At 36.3% G+C, this 20382-nt stretch overlaps 1 protein-coding gene across 3 annotated transcripts in view; it reads right to left on the bottom strand.

The window, feature by feature from the left end:
* efr3a (EFR3 homolog A (S. cerevisiae)) overlaps window positions 1–18719 on the bottom strand; it is a 65407-nt gene extending 46688 nt beyond the window's left edge. For 2 of the 3 annotated variants that reach the window (XM_067362604.1, XM_067362606.1), the window contains exons 1-2: window positions 18593–18719; window positions 18317–18413 (exon numbers count right to left, since the gene is read on the bottom strand). In XM_067362604.1, the coding sequence (XP_067218705.1) occupies window positions 18317–18326 (10 nt within the window). In that variant the 5' untranslated portion in view covers window positions 18327–18413; window positions 18593–18719. The other variant, XM_067362605.1, reaches the window with a different exon arrangement.
* Between the last annotated feature and the right edge of the window lie 1663 nt (window positions 18720–20382).

The following is a 20382-nucleotide window of genomic DNA, read 5'->3' as shown; positions in this document are numbered from 1 at the left end:
AGAACCTCAAACCCGGTCCAAACAGTGACCTTTCTGCCTCCTGCCACAACCCTGGTCTGAGAGTCAGACACACCTGAACAGAATACCTGCACGAGGACTCGCCCTCTACTGGGACTGACGGCAGAACCAACCAATTACAGATGAATGAAGCATATAGGAAGTTATGCTTACTGTGGCCTGTCTGTGAGGTGACAGATAGAAACAAGACCATTTAGGCTACTGTTGCTTTAAAGGATTTATTTACTTTCAAATGAAATTTACCCCAAACTTAATTCACCCTCAAGCCATCCTAGGTGTATATGATTTTATTCTTTCTGATGAACACAATCGGAGAAATATTAATAAATATCCTGACTCATCCAAGCTTTATAATGGCAGTAAGTGTTACCAAACGAGTATTAGCTGAAGAAAGTGCCTCCATCCACATCCATCCATCATAAACATATTCTATATGGCTCTGGGGATTAATAAAGGCCTTCTGAAGCGAAGCGTTGCGTTTGTGTAAAAAAAAAAAAAAAAATCCATATTTAACAAGTTATGTTAAGTAAATTAAAGGTGCCCTAGAATTAAAAATTGAATTTATCTTGGCATAGTTGAATAACAAGAGTTCAGTACATGGGAATGACATTCAGTGAGTCTCAAACACTGTTGTTTCCTCCTTCTTATATAAATCTCATTTGTTTAAAAGACCTCTGAAGAACAGGCGAATCTCAACATAACACTGACTGTTATGTAACAGTCGTCATCATTAATATGTACGCCCCCAATATTTGCATATGCCAGCCCATGTTCAAAGCATTACACAAGGGCAGCCAGTATTAACGTCTGGATCTGTGCACAGCTGAATCAGACTAGGTAAGCAAGCAAGAACAATAGTGAAATATGGCAGATGGAGCAATAATAACTGACATGATCCATGATTACATGATATTTTTAGTGATATTTGTAAATTGCCTTTCTAAATGTTTTGTTAGCATGTTGTTAATGTACTGTTAAATGTGGTTAAAGTTACCATCATTTATTACTGTATTCATGGAGACAAGACTGTCGTTATTTTCGTTTTTTAAACTTGCAGTCTGTATAATTCATAAACACAAGTTCATTCTTTATAAATCTAAAGCTAAAATAAAATATAAAGCTTTAGCCACGGAGCACTATCAAACTCATTCAGAATCAAATGTAAACATCCAAATAAATACCATACTTATGCAATTAGACATGCTGCATTACGAACACTTTGTAAAGATCCATTTTGAGGGTTATATTAGCTGTGTGAACTTTGTTTATGCTGGTTAAGGCAAGCGCGAGCTCCGGGGGAGGGGAGCACGAGATTTAAAGGGGAAGCAGCCTGAATCTGCGCATATTTAATGATGTCCCAAAATAGGCAATTAAAAAAGTGAATAAAAAAAAATCTATGGGGTATTTTGCACTGAAACTTCACAGACACATTCAGGGGACACCTTAGACTTATATTACATCTTTTAAAAAGACGTTCTACGGCACCTTTAACAAAACTGCATGCATTTTTCGGAAAAAACATTGTTTTGGTTGTGCTTCGGCTCTGTGTGACTATGCGGATGGATGAATATGTTTATCTTACTGCTAATAAAACATTCAGGCTTAAGAGATATAACCAGTTTGGATGGAAAGGATCTCAAGCTGACTAGCTGAAGACGTTACTGTAGCTATACACCTAAAGACATGGTACTTCCTTGAAAATAAATTCCAGCACAGTGCTACAACAACCATAATGAACCTTCACAACAAATAATGCTTTAAAATGATCTCTGTTAGAAAGCTACACATGGCAATTTTTCTATTCAATAAAATATCTTACTCACCGGCTGAGTAATAAGAACACCATCTCTGCATCGCTTTTACAACATTTCAATCCCTCAGTTCTCGCCATCTCTGAAAAGCCAAGCCAATGTTGATTCTTGTTTTATTACGAGCTCTGTCGCATTCTCTTTTTGCCATCAGACTCTACTGTGATCTGCATTTTTTTTTAACTGGGTGATTGCCCGGCGGTTCGAGAATTAGTGTGCCTATGCCACTCCCACAGCATACACGGGTTAAAGTATGGATATGACACACACATGTACACTCCCATTCAAAAATTTGGGATCAGTAAGATTTTTAATGTTTTTAAAAGAGGTTTCGTCTGCTCACCAAGGCTTCATTTATTTAATTAAAAACACAGTAAAAATAGTAATATTGTGAAATATTATTACAATATAAAATAACTGTTTTCTATTTGAATATATTTTACAAAGTAATTTATTCATGTGATGGCTAAACTGAATTTTCAGCATCATTACTCCAGTCTTCAGTGTCACAATGATCCTTCAAAAATCATTCTAATATGCTGATTTGCTGCTCAAGAAACATTTCTGATTATTATCAATGTTTCAGTATTCCATGATGAATAGAAAGTTCAAAAGAACAGCATTTATCTGAAATACAAAGCTTTTGTAGTATTATACACTACCTTTCCAAAGTTTGGGGTCAGTAAGATTTTTTTTTTTTTTTTTTTTTTTTTTTACATTAAAGAAATTAATACTTTTATTCAGCAAGGATGCATTAAATCAATCATAAGTGACAGTAAAGTCATTTATAACGTTACATAAGATTATATTTCAAATAAACACTGTTCTTTTGAACTTTCTATTCATCAAAGAATCCTGAAAAAAAAAAAAAATAATAATAATAATATATATATTATATATATATATATATATATATATATATATATATATATATATATATATATATATTATATTTAATTTTGAAAAAAAAAAAAAAAAAGCTTTGCCAACAATAATTACTTTGTGAAATATATTCAAATAGAAAAATTCTAATGATATTTCACAATATTACTGTTTTTACTGTATTTTTAATTTAATAAATGCAATGAGTAGACAAAACCTCTTTTAAAAACATTAAAAATCTTACTGATCCCAAACTTTTGAACGGTAGTGTATGTACACAATTTCCCTTGAAAACCATCCCATCAGGTCTAAAATATAAACACTTGTAATAGGCTTACCATTGTGAATCAGGATAAGACAAAAACACATTTTGGAAGAAGAATTGATGATTTATTTGCTCAATATTTAAAATGTGTTAATTTTGTTACAGGTTACATAGTGCACCTTTAAAAAAGTGGGTACATTATTGGTTAAAAAAAATTATATTTCCCTGCCCATGTGAACTTGTTTATATCATCAGACCAGAGGAAGTGAAGAAAATTACCATATTTTGAGGACAAACTATAAAACATTTTTGTTTAGAAAATGACGTACACTAAAATGTGTATAATATAATTTGCTCTACAATAAGGATTTTTCTGCTGACCCAGTTGATATTTTCATTGATCAGATAGATTATATTGCATTGGTGACATATCAACAGAATTTACAACAGCCAAGTTCAATACACCATAGAAGTTTAAAAGGCATAAATGGTACATAAACATGAACAGAACCTAACGGTCTAAGTTTCAAACAACCCAATACAAGTTAATAAGCCCATGCTAAAACTATCAAATACAAAGTAAGAGACTGTATGAATAAAGAATACAAATGCCAAGGTCATTCTGAAAACAAAATCATTGAGTTTTCATTTTTTTCCATCTACATTAGCACAAAGAAAGTTCCATTTCATAGCAGCCACAGCCACCAGGGGGCGCTCACCCTGTGCAGGCCACCCCAGAGCTGGGTGCAAATCCTGCTTCCAACTGGTGCCTGTTGAATCCCTATTGCTGCCAACACGAGATCGTCTAGGGAAATGAAGAGATTGATTCAGTGCCTGCAGAGAAAATCCTCTTAACCTTATGAGGACCTGAAATAGCTTAAGAGTTTGAAGAGCAAGAGCAGGGCCTGAGAGAAAGCTGCCATAACAGAATTACCAACTATCTTAAAGAGAGACCATGATGCACACAAAATAACCTGTGGGGAGTAAATGCATCAAAAACAAACAAAAAAAAAATCTTAAAAAAATATAACTTTTTGCTGAAAAATAAGCATTAGTTCTAAATATTTGCTTGAGTAAAGCTCACTTGAAGTCAGTTTCCTAATGAAGAACCTTCATAGAAAAACATCACAGATTGGGCAGATGTGTTTGGTTTCAGACACAGCCAATGTAAAGCCTCATCTGTCTAAGATTACAGAATCGTTGAACTCTTCTTTTAATGAATGTTTAACCTAGAAGCTTCCACTTGAGATTTTAATGTCTGACCACAGTTGTGTGTGTGTTTGCTTTAGTGTGTGTGTATATACCCGGCTTTCTGTTCTTATTTCAAGCTGAAGACTATGATGTAAAAACGCATAATCCTTTGCCATCTGACAGAGTACAGGTAGAGTCTATACAAATACACTTTTCCAAACTCGACGATACACACACACTACTAAAATTACCAGCATGGGTCGATGGAGTAGAGGGTAGATAACAAAATATGCATGAGCTAGTCAATACGGAGAGAAAAAAAGAGGAAGAGAGGAGAGAGCGAGAGAAACGGAAAACCTCTTATCTCTTGCTACCATCCCACCGGTTTCACATTTGAGAGGAATTCAGCTTTTTACACGCTGAACGTACTCTGCACATTTGCAGTGCACTTATGAGATTATTAGCCCAGTTACTATTTACAATAATGCAATGCAACTGTCTCTAAACTTATAGCTTTTAAAAACATGACTGACATCTGGGAACACGATTGGCAGCAACAATTTAGGTTACAACAAACAAAATCATGCGTGCCATACTGTGTATTGGTTATATATACAACATGAAGCGTTTATGACATTTACTTAGGCAGTATGAAAATATGCTGTTTCAAACACATAATCCCTCCGTTTTTCTCTCTTTTTCTGATTAGTGTTCGACCAACATGTTTTTTTTTCTCCAGTGGCTGAAGCCGATATTTAAAGATCTAAAGGGACGATACAATGGTGAAGGGAAGGTGACAAATTACATGTCAATGGTGAAATGGTAAAAATGCTTGTCTTGCCGAAATATGAACGTAAACAGTATGTTGTATTCAGTGTTGGGGAAGCTAATCTGAAACTGTAGTTTAACAAGCTACAAGCTACTCATGAATTAAATTAGTTAAACTACAGTCAAGCTACCCTTTTGAAAAAGTAGTTAGCTAAACTACAAGTTACTATCAAAAACTACTTTTAATTTTTTTTTTTAAATGATATAGCTTATTACAAATAACTAGATAACCATTAATGAAGAATGTTTAAGTAAGATGTTTGGGGTTTAAAACAAAGCAATGCACTACAATTATGATTTCAACACGTACTGTTTTATTTTGTAAACTATATCAAAAGATATAGAAATAAAATAAAATAAAAGTCTGTGTTTACGTAATAAATGTGTGTGTTCTGTGTATAATTATGTATATATAAATACACACACATATATATGTATATTTAAGAAAAAATTTTATATTTATATATAAAATATTTACATTTATATATAATATAAAATATATTTAAATATATATATTTATTTATAAATGCATATATTTCTTAAATTTATACATGTGTGTGTATTTATATATACATAATTATTATATTACAAAAGATACAATACTCAAATGTTGCCTATATCTCACACTGACACTCTTTGCACGCTTTATATATAATACACTCAGAATTTTAATATAAGTTTTGTTTTTCATGCTATGAGAGGACCAACCACCAATTGCACTCCGCAGTTTCACTATATATAAATGCAGGATTCATGCTCAATTGCTAGCATAACCATAACACGGGACAAAAATATGCAATAATAAGAATAATAATTAAAGCTGCAAGCAGCGATAAAAGGGCCCTCACACCCGGATTCACCGCCACCTGTTGGCCTTAGGAACAGTGATCAGTGGGCGACATGCATGTAAGCGAGTGAATACAGGAGAATTATGCCACAGTCATTTCGAAATGCCACACTTACTGAATATTGCTATGTTGATGTCTTCAGGCCAGGACTTTTATCGAACATGTGAAGTTTGGAGCAGATTGGACATTGTATGCCTGAGTTACAACAACTTCCTGTTTCTTTAGTGCCGTTAATCGCATAAATTAGCACTCAGCCAAGTGTTGCATGATTTAACGTGTTTCTAGCATGTTTGGTACTTCGTGGCATAATCAAATGTGAATCTGGTAGTGAATTACAGTGTAAAGCATGCCATTTCCTATTTCATAAGGTCTTAAGATTAAACTAGTGATCGACCGATATTGATTTTTTATAACCGATACCGATTATTTGCATGTTTATGTACCCGATAACCGATATGCAGAACCGATATTTATTTACTGTTATACTTCTGTTTTTGACAATTATTACAACACAAATGAGCTGAACAAACCATTTTATTTATAACAATCACTACCCCCTTGCATACAAAAAGAAAAAAAACTTTACTGAATAATATTAGCTGGAATATATAACATTGTCAGGAAAGTAACAAACAAAACAGCATACATCATTGCATTTTCCAACTAGTGTTATTAATTATTATGTTTTGCCGGTCTAGATCATGAAATGCTTTCTGACAAAGTGCTGTAACTTATCTATGCATTTACACAAAACTATAAATTGGGCTACTCAACCGCGATTGCGTGTGGAGATACTAAATAATTTCCACAGAGCTGCATTTATTTAAATTTGTATTAACTAAATAATGGTTATGTAGTAAATCAAATGATTATATAATCTAATAAAGTTAAACAGCACTTGTCAGTTGGCATTTTATGATCTAAATTTAATCTAACGTTAAATCATGAAATGCCAACTGACAAAGTGCTGTTTGACTATAACTTAATCAACCGCGATCGCGCATGGAGATAATAAATAATTAATTTCCACAAAGCGGTAGGCTATATTTATTTATGTGTATTAGCGAAATAATTGTTATGTAGTAAATGATAATATAATCTAGGGTGTTTAAACAAGATAATCTTGTCAAAAGTTTCATTCAGTGGCCGTGCTTAAGCCTCCTGATCATCCGTCAGTTGCTAAGCAATATGAACGAACTTTTTCTTCTACACTAACGGTGAGCAAATACAACAGATAGAGAATTAAATTCAGCGCTTTTATTTTCAACATGCACTCATTCACGTCTGTTTTATTTAATTCATGTAAAGTTACGTCTTTATTGGGGCAGGACATGACGAATTACACTACGTGACTCAATGAGTTCAAGCTGCATAAATTAACTATATCAGGAATTTATGTCTCAGATCTCATTTGTGCATGTCTGTTATGTTAAATAAAGTTGATTAATTAAAGCAAACCAAGTAGAACATATACTTTACCTGTGCACTGAGTTGTTGTTGACTGATCTCCTCAGACGGAGGAAGTCTCAAAACGGCCACAAGATGGCGCCGTAAATCGGCGAATCCGATATTACAAAACCGATACCCGATTATGGAAAAATGCTTAAATATCGGGAAAAATATCGGTAAACCGATACATCGGTCGATCACTAGATTAAACTGATCACATCTGATGTGTATCTGGTTAAATCTCTATGAGGAGTTAATCACAGTGTAAAACATGTCATTTCCTGTTGACTGCAGCTGGCGCTATGACTGTAACTGAATATTGTCATATAGATGTCTTAAGGTCAGGACTCTAATAAAACATGTGAAGTTTGGGGCAGATCAGACATTGTATGCCCGAGTTACAACAACTTCCTGTTTCATGGCGAAACATCGAACTTTGCCAGGTCGCCACGGACACGCCTTTCAGCGAAAACTCTAGATCTTCGCAATTTAACGTCTCAAAGGCCTTTAGATTAGACTGACCAAATATGATGTTGATCTGATTAAAGCTCTAGGAGGACTTAGTTAAAGTACAACGTCTGGAAATGGCAAAAACTGCACAAATTTTGCAAAGAAAATTCAAAATATCTGATTTCCTGTTGGTTTTCAGATTTCACTCCAAGAGACTTTTTTGTAGGTATTGGGCTGTTAGATGTGTGGCTCACCACCACCCGGTGGCCTTGGGAAAACTGAACGATGGGCGATATTCATTTAAGCGGATAAATAAAGGAGAAATATGGCAAAGTCATTTTGATGTACCACAGTTCCTGCTGCCAGCAGGTGGCGGTTTGACTGAATTGAACTGAACTGAATATTGCCATGTAGTTGTCTTCAGGCCAGGACTATTATCAAATATGTGAAGTTTGGAGCAGATTGGACATTGTATGCTTGAGTTACAACAACTTCCTGTTTCATGGTGAAACATCAGATTTTGTCAGGCCGCCACAGACATGCACTTCAGTGAAAACTCTAGACATTTGCAAGTAAACATCGCTAAGGCTTTAAGATTAGACTGACCAAATATGATGATGATCTGGTTAAATCTCTATGGAGGAGTTAATAACAATGTAAAACATTTCATTTCATGTTGCCCGCAGGTGGCGCTATGACTGTAACTGAATATTGTCATGTAGACGTCTTCAGGTCAGGACTCTAATAAAACAAGTGAAGTTTGGGGCAGATCGGACACTGCATGCCCGAGTTACACTCAAAAATTCCTTTCATTTTAGAGAAGTAGAATAATTGACTGTGCATTTCCTATAGGGTCCTCACACCATCCGTGCTCGTGCCCTAATTAAGAGCCTGATGAAATGAAAACAATATCTGTTAAGTGTAGGAAATAAGCATTTTCCTCAGCCATCTCTCTTTTTTCTTCAAATCTCCCTCTTGTTCACTCTCTCCACCCCCCCATCATGAGTGGACACGCCCCCTAATGCTGATTGGCTGCAAGTTTGTTGTGGTGCTCAATTCGATCCACTTTCAATAAGAGTCCCACCTTAGTAAAGGAGATGCAGATCTCATACATATTTAAAGCAGAACTAAGCAAGATTCGCGAAGCTCCCCCTACAGTTTCCTTCAGTGAATGACTGTCATAAATACTCCAAGCGCAGCTCTGGACTACAACGACTACAACACTCGCCAGCGCAGTAGTTTTGCAAATACAGTACAAGAAAGAGGAGGTGGGTAATTTGCAAATACAGTACACTCAATGGAGGTGGGTAATTTTCAAAATTGTCTTATAAAGACATAATATATACATTGTTTTTGAATTACCGTAAAGCATTTTGTCACTCTCGCGTGAACGTGAACATGAGACGAGATTGTTTCGGGTCGGTGCAGCTCAAGTTGCAAGTGCTGTATTCTGGCGTAGACGTGCCAGAGGGGGTTAGTGCTCGCCTCAAACACATCGCTACAAGTCAATTAACCATCGTAAGGACTTAGAAAACTATTTATGAAAGTAAAAAAAGTTACTTAGTTCTGCTTTAAACTTACAAAAATTATCAAAATTCCTTACCTCTAAACTATTAAACCTACCTAAAAAGCACTGTTTATTTCATATGTATCTTTGTTCTGTTGTCTTTATGTACAGTAGGCCTGCTGAATGTTAAATGGATCCAATCCATGTTCATTAAAAATTATTTGATGATGCAGTAATAAACCTGCTAGTATAATGAAGGTGTTTTTGAACTTTGCTTATTTAAAACATGATCAAAATACTATATTTTGATGACAAAATTTCACAAAAAAATCTCAAGAGAGTAAGCGACAAATATCGGTATTGGCCAATAATTTTTTTGTTAAAATCTGTATCGGCCCCAAAAAATCATGTCGGTGCATCCCTAAAAGAAAGTCAAACACATTTGAAAAGACATGATAATGGATGAGTAGATAAATTAAAATTCTGCCAACATTTTTGGAAGAACTATCCCTGTATTTAAATGTAAATTTAGGGGCATTTGTGGCCTTATGGTTAGGCCCTGTCCACAAGAACACGGGTATTTTCAAAACCGCAGCTTTTTCTATGCGGTATGGCCATTCGTCCACAAGCAAATGCAGTATCCGGAAACTGAAAGCGAACTTTTTTGAAAACTCCAGCAAAGGTGAAGGTTTTTACAAACTCCGGTTATAGCATTGTTGTGTAGACGGTGAAACCGGAGATTTTGGCCAGTGATTGTGCGCTGTTATCTCCTTTGTTTGATGTTTGATGGCTTTTGACAGCGCTTCATAGCGTGTATTTCATTTTTTCAAAACCGTGCTTGTGTAGATGCAGTTTTTTTTTTTTTTAAATGAAAGAGGAAAAACTCAGTTTATAAATATACCCATGTATGAATGGACTAGGCCTTAGAGTGTCAAATTTGTAAACCAAAGTTTGCAGGTTCGAGTCTCAGTACCAGCAGAAAATGTAGGTGGGGGAGTGAAAGAACAGCGCTCTCTTCCACTCTCATTACCCACAACTGAGTTTTCCTCGAGCAAGGCACCTAACCCCCAATTGCTCCCCGGGTGCCACAGCAAAAAATGGCTCATGTTGTGTGTGTGTGTTCAATACTCACTGCTGTGTGTGTGCACTTGGACAGGTGAAATGCAGAGCATTGTATGGGACACCATACTTGGCTACACATCACTTCACTTTCACTTAGTTTTTTTCACTTTAAATAGATGGGATAAAACATCTGATTTGTGAAAGCGTTGTCATTACTAATACAATAAATACAAAAAAAAAAAAAAAAAAAAAGAGAGGATTTTCATTTTTGGCCAAAATTAAACAGTGGTGTTTAAAGGGTTAGTTCAGCCAAAAATGAAAATTCTGTCATTTATTACTCACCCTCATAGCGATCCACACCCGTAAGACCTTCGTTAATCTTCGGAACACAAATTAAGATATTTTAGTTGAAATCAGATAGCTCCATTAGGCCTGCATAGGGAGCAATGACATTTCCTCTCTCAAGATCCATAAAGGTACTAAAAACATATTTAAATCGGTTCATGTGAGTACATTGGTTCAATATTAATATTATAAAGCGACGAGAATATTTTTGGAGCGCCAAAAAAACCCAAAATAACGACTTATTTAGTGATGGCCGATTTCAAAACAATGCTACATGAAGCATTCTCGTCTCTTTATAATATTAATATTGAACCACTGTACTCGCATGAACTCATTTAAATAGGTTTTTAGTACCTTTATGGACCTTGAGAGAGGAAATGTCATTGCTCCCTATGCAGGCCTCACGGAGCCATCGGATTTCAACTAAATATCTTAATTTGTGTTCCAAAGATGAACGAAGGCCTTACGGGTGTGGAACGGCATGAGGGTAAGTAATAAATGAATTGTCATTTTTGGGTGAACTAACCCTTTAATTAGTGTAACTACGAATTTAAAGGTAAAAAGGTAAAAATCTTGTTGCCAAATTAAATCACTACAACCTGACTATGACTATCATATGACCTGAGAACATAACACCCTGAACAGCATAAAATTGAAGTACTGAACCTAAAAAAAACAACATTTACTTAAACTAAACCTATACATTTAGGTACTTTATTACTAGCTGTTAATTCATCAGTTATATTTACATAATTGAAAAAGGGCTAAATGTCATTTTAACTCAAAAACCAAATGGTCAATTAGTAAGATTAATCAGCTTTTCTATTTCTTAATATATCTGTATTTTGATTAATATGCTGACAGCGTGCTGTGAGCTTTAGATTTAATTTAAATTGAGTGTTTTAATTGATCTACTTTAAATTATCACTGCTACAATCATACACATTCAGGAAATCTTTGGCACAAATGGGAACTAGCACTTCTGTTAATCGGCCAAGAAGGCTGTTATCGCAAGTGACTTCAAAATGGCCAAATATCGGCCTTGTTGATATATTGGTCAATTGTTAATTCAAATCAAGGCTTTTCCCCCTACAAATTTGCCATTTAAGACATTCACAATGAACTATTAAGCTGTATATTTAAATATTTATATAAAGATATCATTCATGCTTTAAAATTTCTGAAAGGAAGCAATCAAGGACAAATAACAAGCACAAACACACGCCGATCGTACCTACCAGCATCAGCGTTCTCAGAGTCCATGTCTGTGTCTGTGCCCGCTCACTGGACCTGGGAGACAATCGCTCTCTTTCTGCCTTACTATCTTTCTGTCTCTAGGTGCTATACAGTGCAGGAAGTCTAACCATATTCCATAACACACACACGCGCGCACACGCACGCATCTGCATGAGGACAGAGAGGTGTTTAATTCTGATGATGCTGATGTTTTGGCACACTGAATATTTCACCGCAGTGTCAACACGAGCATCTGCCCGAATAATGCCACCATGCACGCGCACATACTCGAGTCGACCAACACAAAACACACACGCCGCCGCTTTCCCTTGATGTTTTCCCTCACACAGAATCTTCACTAACACGTCGTCCACTGCGCATATGAATGAGACACTGCTGAAAGGAAAGCGAGAAACACCAATACAAAACACATGACAGATCAAACGCGCACAAACACACACAGATCAAACTCTCTCATGCACTCAAAACGGCCAACGGAAGATCAAACTTTGCTTTGCGAACGTGAACATTATCATCTCAAAGCGATGAGAGAGGGAGAAAGATTGTTGAGAGAGAGAGAGATAAACAGAGAGGCATCCTTCAGAGAGAGAAGCTGAAAGACCCTTGAGAAGGAGAGAGAGGCTGGTCATTATTGTCCCATGCACACAGACCCTTAAACTGCATTTAAACTGTCAATCAATTATGATTTTTTCGGAACAGATCGGCTCTAAATGGCAGTAACACCTGACTGGGTCTGTACGATTTGGTCCATATTACAAATATTACGAAATTGCAGTTTTTAATGCAATATGAGAAACATTTAACTTCTCATATTGCTGCTTAGATATCTTAACTGAAAGAACAAAACGGCATAAAATCACACTGAAACAGCAGTTCTCATTTTCAGCAGGGTGTGCAAACTCCAAACTAGCAAGCAATGATTTCTGTATCCAAAGTCAGGTTTTGCCAACACTTTGCTGCCAACAGAAACTGTTAAGAATGTGCAAACTCAAGTTGAAATAATACTAATGATAATAATAATTAAAGCTGCAAGCGGCATTTATTTTCCTGATAATTTACTCACCCCCATGTCATCCAAGATGTTCATGTCTTTCTTTCTTCAGTCGAAAAGAAATTAAGGTTTTTGATGAAAACATTCCAGGATTATTCTCCTTATAGTGGACTTCAATGGCCTCCAAACGGTTGAAGGTCAAAATTACAGTTAAATTACAATTATCTAGTGAAACAATCAGTCATTTTCGAAAAAAAAAAATGTAAATGCTTTATATAAACAAATGATCGTGCTTCCAAAATCGCACTTCTGTATTCTTCAAAAAGCTTACACTGTATCTGCTGCACCTTCCCTATTCTACTTACAGAACGAACGCAGTGCCAGTTCCTGTTTATTTTAAGTGCGCACTGCAGTTCTGTCGGCTACTGCTTGAGCTCTTTAAAGCAGGATGGATTCTGATTGGCTGTCAATGTATTTATCATTCATTAACTGGAAAATCGTTCTGAAAGTCATTCCAACTATATCCTAACTCTGTGTCATTGTTAAGGCCGGAACACACCAAGCCGACGCCGACAAACTAGTGGTGACGAAAGCAGACTGCAGGGTTGGCTCACGTCGGCAGCGTCTGGGTCCAAAGTTGCCCTGACACACCAAACCGACGCTAGACAGCCAACGGCCAAGTAGCACGTCAGTTCTGCGCCTGCGTAAGATGAAATTCCTTTCCGAACCAGCAGGTGGCAGTATCTGAACAGCCAATCAGAATGATCAGATGGCCCGACGGACCGACGAACTCCAACGCCGATTCAACATTTTGAATCGGCGAAAAAAAGGCGTCGAGGACCAACTTCAGCCGACGGTGCAGAACACACTGAGAAAACTTAGTCGGCCGACGAACAAAAACTGCCAGATGGTGTGTTTCTGCCTTTATAGATGTGCATGTACATTACGGGTTAAAAACAAGTGATTTTAAACTATTGAAATGCAATAAGCAACCAAAGAGAACACGTCGCTATATGTGTGTGCTGTCTGGGAGATAGTTTCTGTGCGCTGTTTGAGAGACAATAATGATAAATAATAGCGAAAAACTATAAATGTTAATGCATCTGTGTGTATTTGTGTAAGCGCTCTGGAGTGTCAAAGGTTTCTATTTACAAAAAATATTTTTTGCAGTGTTGACCATTGTAGCCAATCATACATGTGAACATAATGGCCAATCAGATGTTTAAGTTGCTCTGAATCCACTTCCCGCTGAAAAATGGAGTTTGTCTAGAGTGAGCTCATAGAGTTCAGCCAAAGCAAGCTTGTGAATCCTTTCATTATAAAAAAAACCATTCATTTTTGCAGTGTTGCCAGATTCATTGATTATGGTGGGAGTTTTCACTAAGTCAGTAAGGTGACGGTGCTGACCTATGGTATCAATTTAGTACCGATACTAGGGTATTGGATTCTGGTATACTGCTCATAGAGCGTGCAAGTACTGAACTGAGTTTTTTTTTGCTGCCTAAATGGGCTTCAGTGGTTATACACATACTTACACATACTAGATTTAAGTCTTCCGTGAATGTAAACAGTTAAGAAAATGTGTAACAGTATACTGCATCCATGCATTTGGTCTTAAAGTGACAGCTGCCTATTAAACCTGTCATCTTTGTCACTAACATTAATCAGTCAAGTTTTGTCTCGCTTTAATAAGAATAAATGTATATTTAATTTACACAGTGAAGATATGCAGTGTTTTTTTTATTTCAATGGTATAAAAAAAATGTATGATATAAAAAGCAAAAATAACTATATTATGACATATATATTTATCGTGAAATAATATTACTCATATCCTGATAAAAAATTTGGGTCATAACACCCACCCCAGCCAGTAGTCTGAATGCAGCCTCATAGAACATTTACAGAATCACTTTTTCTCTCCTTTCTCTCTCATCCCATGTCAAGGATAAAGGGCTCGTCTTACAGGGTCCTGACTGCCCAGAAATAGACTGTGTGTGTGTCAGAGCAGAGAGGTTATCATACTCCCTCTGAGGGGTGTGGGAGTTGTTTGTACTTCAGTGGAGAGGTCACCTACTCTCAAATGTGTGTGTGTGTTGTACTTCTCTTCTGAGTGCAGAGCGTCAGCAGCAATAACCCTTAGGGGTGTCTAGTCTACTGCGTCAAACTACACATTATGCAATCTGATGAAACAATTCAACACTAAACCATCACAAATGGCAAACTAAATGACACACAAATCTATATTTTGCGCAAAATTAAATGTTACAAACTACAATGTCATAAAAATCAAACAAAACAGCAGTCAATAGTCAATAATGTACACACTGCCAAAATACCAGAGAAAAAAATATGGTTAATTAAAGAATGCCATATACCCACCAAACTAAACTAAACCAACTAAACAATACCAAAGCAATCTTGCAAGCTAACAAAACAAAATCACAGATGTTGGTAACACTACAATAAGGTCTCATTTGTTAACATTGTTAGTTCATGTTAATCGAAGGCTAGCAAACTTATTAACACCAAAACGTCATAAACATCCTAAATCTAAATGGCATACAAAACTATACACTATGCTAAACTAAACATCACAAACTAAACAATCTCACAAACACCAAACGTAAAAGCAGTCAATAACAATAATGTAAACAAAACCAAAACATTAGATCTGTAAAGTATGGCAACTTACTGTGTGCAATGGTAGGAATGTCGCAAATAAACATATGTTAGAGTTTGCTTATTCTGTTTACAAAGCGTTTGTAACTTCGTAACAAGTGGAAAGGACTACTTTATTTTATTTACACATGATGGAAGCGTGTCTCAGCAGCTTGGTTAACAAACTCCATCTCTGCATAATATGTTTGGGCTGTTTATAATCTGGGAACGCAATGTGTGCCATTTCCCCAGATTTGTAACGTAAATCATTTATAAACCTACGCCAGCATAGGAGAATACATCAATGTGTTTCTAAATATTCGCATTGTTGTTCATTGAGATTTCATAATAAAACTTTAAACCCTTGCTCTGAGTTTGCATGTTTTGATATTCACGTTCTTGTTCAAGAAATTACAGTGGCTGTAGCATTTCTATCATAAAGAAGTGGCCAAATATTAAAGATTAAGTATTTGAAATAAATGTTGTTTGGCCAATAAACAAGGATTTGATCATGCTGTAAAGTGTAACAACAACAATCAGCAGGCCATTGGCACCCTCTGAAGGCATTTGTTATATACATAATGTACTTAAGTTTATAATATGTATATTACATTATGTATTTTAAAAGTGTTGTTCAATAAAACCAAATAATTACTTGCTTTGGATACTTTATTTGAACCCATTATAATTTTCTCATTGTTTTTATATATGTATTTTAAGTCATTTGAAAGGCTATTGTACTAAGTCTATTATTACCACACACACACACAAAAAAAAATCTAAATAATTAATTATTAATCAAAATAATCGTTAGTGACAGCCCTAGATTAGCTAAAACATTTTTAAAAATGCATGGTATTGTTTCGAATTTTGTGATTTCAGTCAAATAAAAAAACATTCTTCCAGTCATATAATTTGTCAATGAAGAGTTCTTTAAAATAGTGTTAAAATATCTTTGTCTCGTTCTCATGATCCCAATATCATGTATCATCTCATCACGTGAGCTAAGTGTATAAGTGTCACACCCTTAGAATTAAAACTGTACACATAATTTTATCATAATTTATGAATTTGACACCGCAAAAACATTCACAAATATTGTAAACAAAAAAATAAAACCATCTCATAAATGGCAAAAACATATTTGTCAAACAAAACACCAAAACGGTTGGAAACAGCAAACTAAGCATCATCAAAGTCTCACAATCTTGCAAGCTACTTCACAAAACATCAGCAACATCAACAACAAAATATCAATATCAAAGTCATCATAAAAAATAAATAAATAAAAATCTATTATTAATGGAATATGGTAGTCAGTGTTTATTATCAAGGATTTATCCATGCACATCGCTACTTTTTAAATTCACATGTCCTCTTAAACTTCCCCTCCCTCTACATCTCTTCTCTGATGATGTGTTTATTGGTGTGAGGGTGGGTCAATAACCTGTCACTCACATGAGATCACAGCAATAGCAAACCATCCAATTAATTCCCAATGGACAAAATCAAGTCCCCCCAAAAAAATTTTTCCATTCGAGAAGCCATTTCACCCAAAATAGACTGCCCTCCAAAAGTTTGGAAACACCCCTGGCAAAGTGTGGTTTTGGATGATATCAGCATAAATCCTTATCATTTTTTTTGGTGCAAATACATTACAGTAACTTGACATTATCATTGAAGACCAGCAATAGTAATTTTCATTTTGATTACATAATAACGGCAATTTATACATGTCAAAGTCAGACATGCCCCTTGCCAGTGATGCCTGGTTACTGGTTTAAACTTGGCCCAGGTTTGTAAAAGATCTTTGAGTCAGCACCTTAATAGCTTCAACAATTGATTGCCAATTAAGTTTAAAATACAAAGAACCAATTAGAACCCAGTTTAGGTCAGACAGCTGCTAATGGTGGATATTATGATGAATCAAAAAGTTTTTTCTATGTATAAACTGTTTATGTAATAAAATATATTTTTGTAGTTTGTGTTGTCCCTTATCAGTGCAAAATTATCACAAATTAAAAACGATTCATGCCAATATTGTCCAAAACCCCACTTTTCAAGGATGTTTCCAAACTTTTGGAGGGCAGTGTATGTCACAACAAGGGAAAAAAAAGAATACCACAACTTCTGTTTCCTGCCGACTTTAATAAAAACTATAATACGGTCTCAAAGATATTGAAATAACACTGAAGAATGAAGCAGAACAATGTCTCTTGGCTACAAGAGACTCTCATAAGCTTTTCAGAAACACTAAAATCATAGACGTCCAAATACATTATGTAAGACGTCCGTCTTGGACCCTGCTGAGTAGGATTTTGTGCTGTCACTAAATCACATGCCAGTGCCACCTGCTGACAAGGTCTATGGCATCAGAGCCAACACCTCAACAGAGTGAGACCTGAGTCACTGTCCTGCATGGGATCATGGGTAAAACAAACTGCAATGCCAATGACCGTGGGAACCCTGGGAATACCATGGTACTGAAGGATCCACATACTCATGTAGCTTGGTATTTAGGGTACTTAAGAGAACTAAAACCATTGTGATACCATAGCAGTTTTTTGTGCTTTTTTGTTAATGCAGAAGCAGCAGTGAAGAGCTGAGATCAGCAGAAGCCCAGTAATGACACTGAATCATTCTCACATACACACTGCAGCAGCAGCAGAACATTTATAATAATAATATGTATAAACCGTGTTAAGTTAATGACAGAGGGTCGAGGCTGTGACCGGCGCGGGTTCGGGTTCTTACCGGCAGGCATTCCTCCACTCGGTTCCGTCCAACCCGCGTCCGATGCACTGCGTCTGGATCAGATCAGCTTGGGTTCGACATATGGATCAGAACACGGCTGGATCACACACATACAAACATACACACGTACAGACATACGGATTAAACGAATCCGATCAGAACCCGTCAACAATATCTACCTTAAACTGACGGCTATGAGCACACATTATCAAACGTGGCGGTACTGTGTCTGTGTTGTTAAGAATTAAGTATAGAAAGAGAGTTGTGAGCGAATACCTGTAGATGCAGATTAAGCGCAACACATCCGCGTTTCCTGCTTCACATTCCGCGTGACGTCGGGACACGCCAACACGGAAGTGATAGTCGAGAGCGGAGAAGAGGAGAAGAGGAGAGGAGAGCGCGCGCAGCGCACGCGTCGAGTTTGAAACACACACACACAACACACACACACACACACGCTGCAGGGACTCACAAGGTGGAACAGGTGGGTAGAAAAGAAAAGTTGTTGTTTTTTTTTATTTAATTTAATTATAAAAACAAGTCTCTGGAAATGTGTGTGAATTTTATCTGCTCCCCAATCCAGCTTCTAAAATTAATAAACAGGGCAATCTCATTTGCCTTTGATTTAGGTTAATGAACTGCTCAAATGTGTGTGTGTGTGTTTGAGAGAGAGAGAGGGCTGGCGTCAAATGCGGCATCGGCATCTCGTAGCGGCACTTCCGGCGGCATCTCCAGCGGCCAGTGACTTCTTCGGCAGCTGTCGCTAGAGCGGCATCTCCAGCGGCCGCGGCATCGGCATCTAGAGCAGCCAGGGACTTTATTTGGCAGCACCTGCCGCTGGCCATTATAATTCGATGTTGTTTTTTTATTTTATTTTAAAAACTACATTTAATCAAAATAACATAATATACCAGAAGACTATCATTTGTAAGCATTTATCACAAATTTTGTTAATAACGTTCTGAATCTCCACTACATAAGAGAAAGTAAATCACATGTTTTGATAAAATAAAACTGCAATGTTATCCATTGCTTTGAAATGCACATGAATATAAACTGATATTTATAGCTACAGAAATTAATTTCTGATAGATGCTGCACAAAGCTGCATTACATAGGTATTACATAGACTATTACTTTGAAATGTCATTACATGAATAAACTGTTATTCGGTTAATACAGAAATGATGTTTGATATGCCACGGACTTTCTCCGGCAGCTGTCGCTGATCATTAATTCGGTGTAATATTTTCACTTTAAAACTACGTTTGAAGAAAATAATATTAAGCTGCTATATACACAGGACTGTCATTACATAAGTCGTGTCATTAATTCAGCGTGCTCTGATAGCAACTGCAGCGTCAGAAAAGGCCTACATATTAACAGAATTAATGATAAATGCTTACAAATGACAGTCCTGTGCTATATAATGCTATTTTGTTGCAATGTAGTTTTTTAAAATTAGAAGAATATCCGTGGCTGCTGGAGATGCCACCTGAGATGCCGCAATTTCAGCTTTGTGCAGCATAGTCTATCAGAAATTAATTTCTGTAGCTATAAATATCAGTTTATATTCATGTGCATTTCAAAGCAATGGATAACACTGCAGTTTTATTTTATCAAAACATGTGATTTACTTTCTCTTATGTAGCCTAGTGGAGATTCAGAACGTTATTAACAAAATTTGTGATAAATGCTTACAAATGATAGTCTTCTGGTATATTATGATATTTTGATTAAATGTAGTTTTTAAAATAAAATAAAAAACAACATTGAATTATAATGGCCAGCGGCAGGTGCTGCCAAATAAAGTCCCTGGCTGCTCTAGATGATGCCGCGGCCGCTGGAGATGCCGCTGTAGGGAGAGCTGCCGAAGAAGTCCCTGGCCGCTGGAGATGCCGCCGGAAGTGCCGCTGCGAGATGCCGATGCCGCATTTTGCGCCAGCCCCTCATGGGGGAGAAAGTTAAAGTAATTAAAAGTTATATGACCTCTCAATTTTTTACATGGCATGTGACCGGAATATTTTCACTCTCAAGCTCTTCTTAAAGGAATAGTTCATTCTTCT

Source organism: Chanodichthys erythropterus, chromosome 16 (assembly GCF_024489055.1).
Source record: "Chanodichthys erythropterus isolate Z2021 chromosome 16, ASM2448905v1, whole genome shotgun sequence".
NCBI classification, from domain to species: Eukaryota; Metazoa; Chordata; class Actinopteri; order Cypriniformes; family Xenocyprididae; genus Chanodichthys; species Chanodichthys erythropterus.
This window is presented reverse-complemented; position numbering and strand designations above follow the sequence as displayed.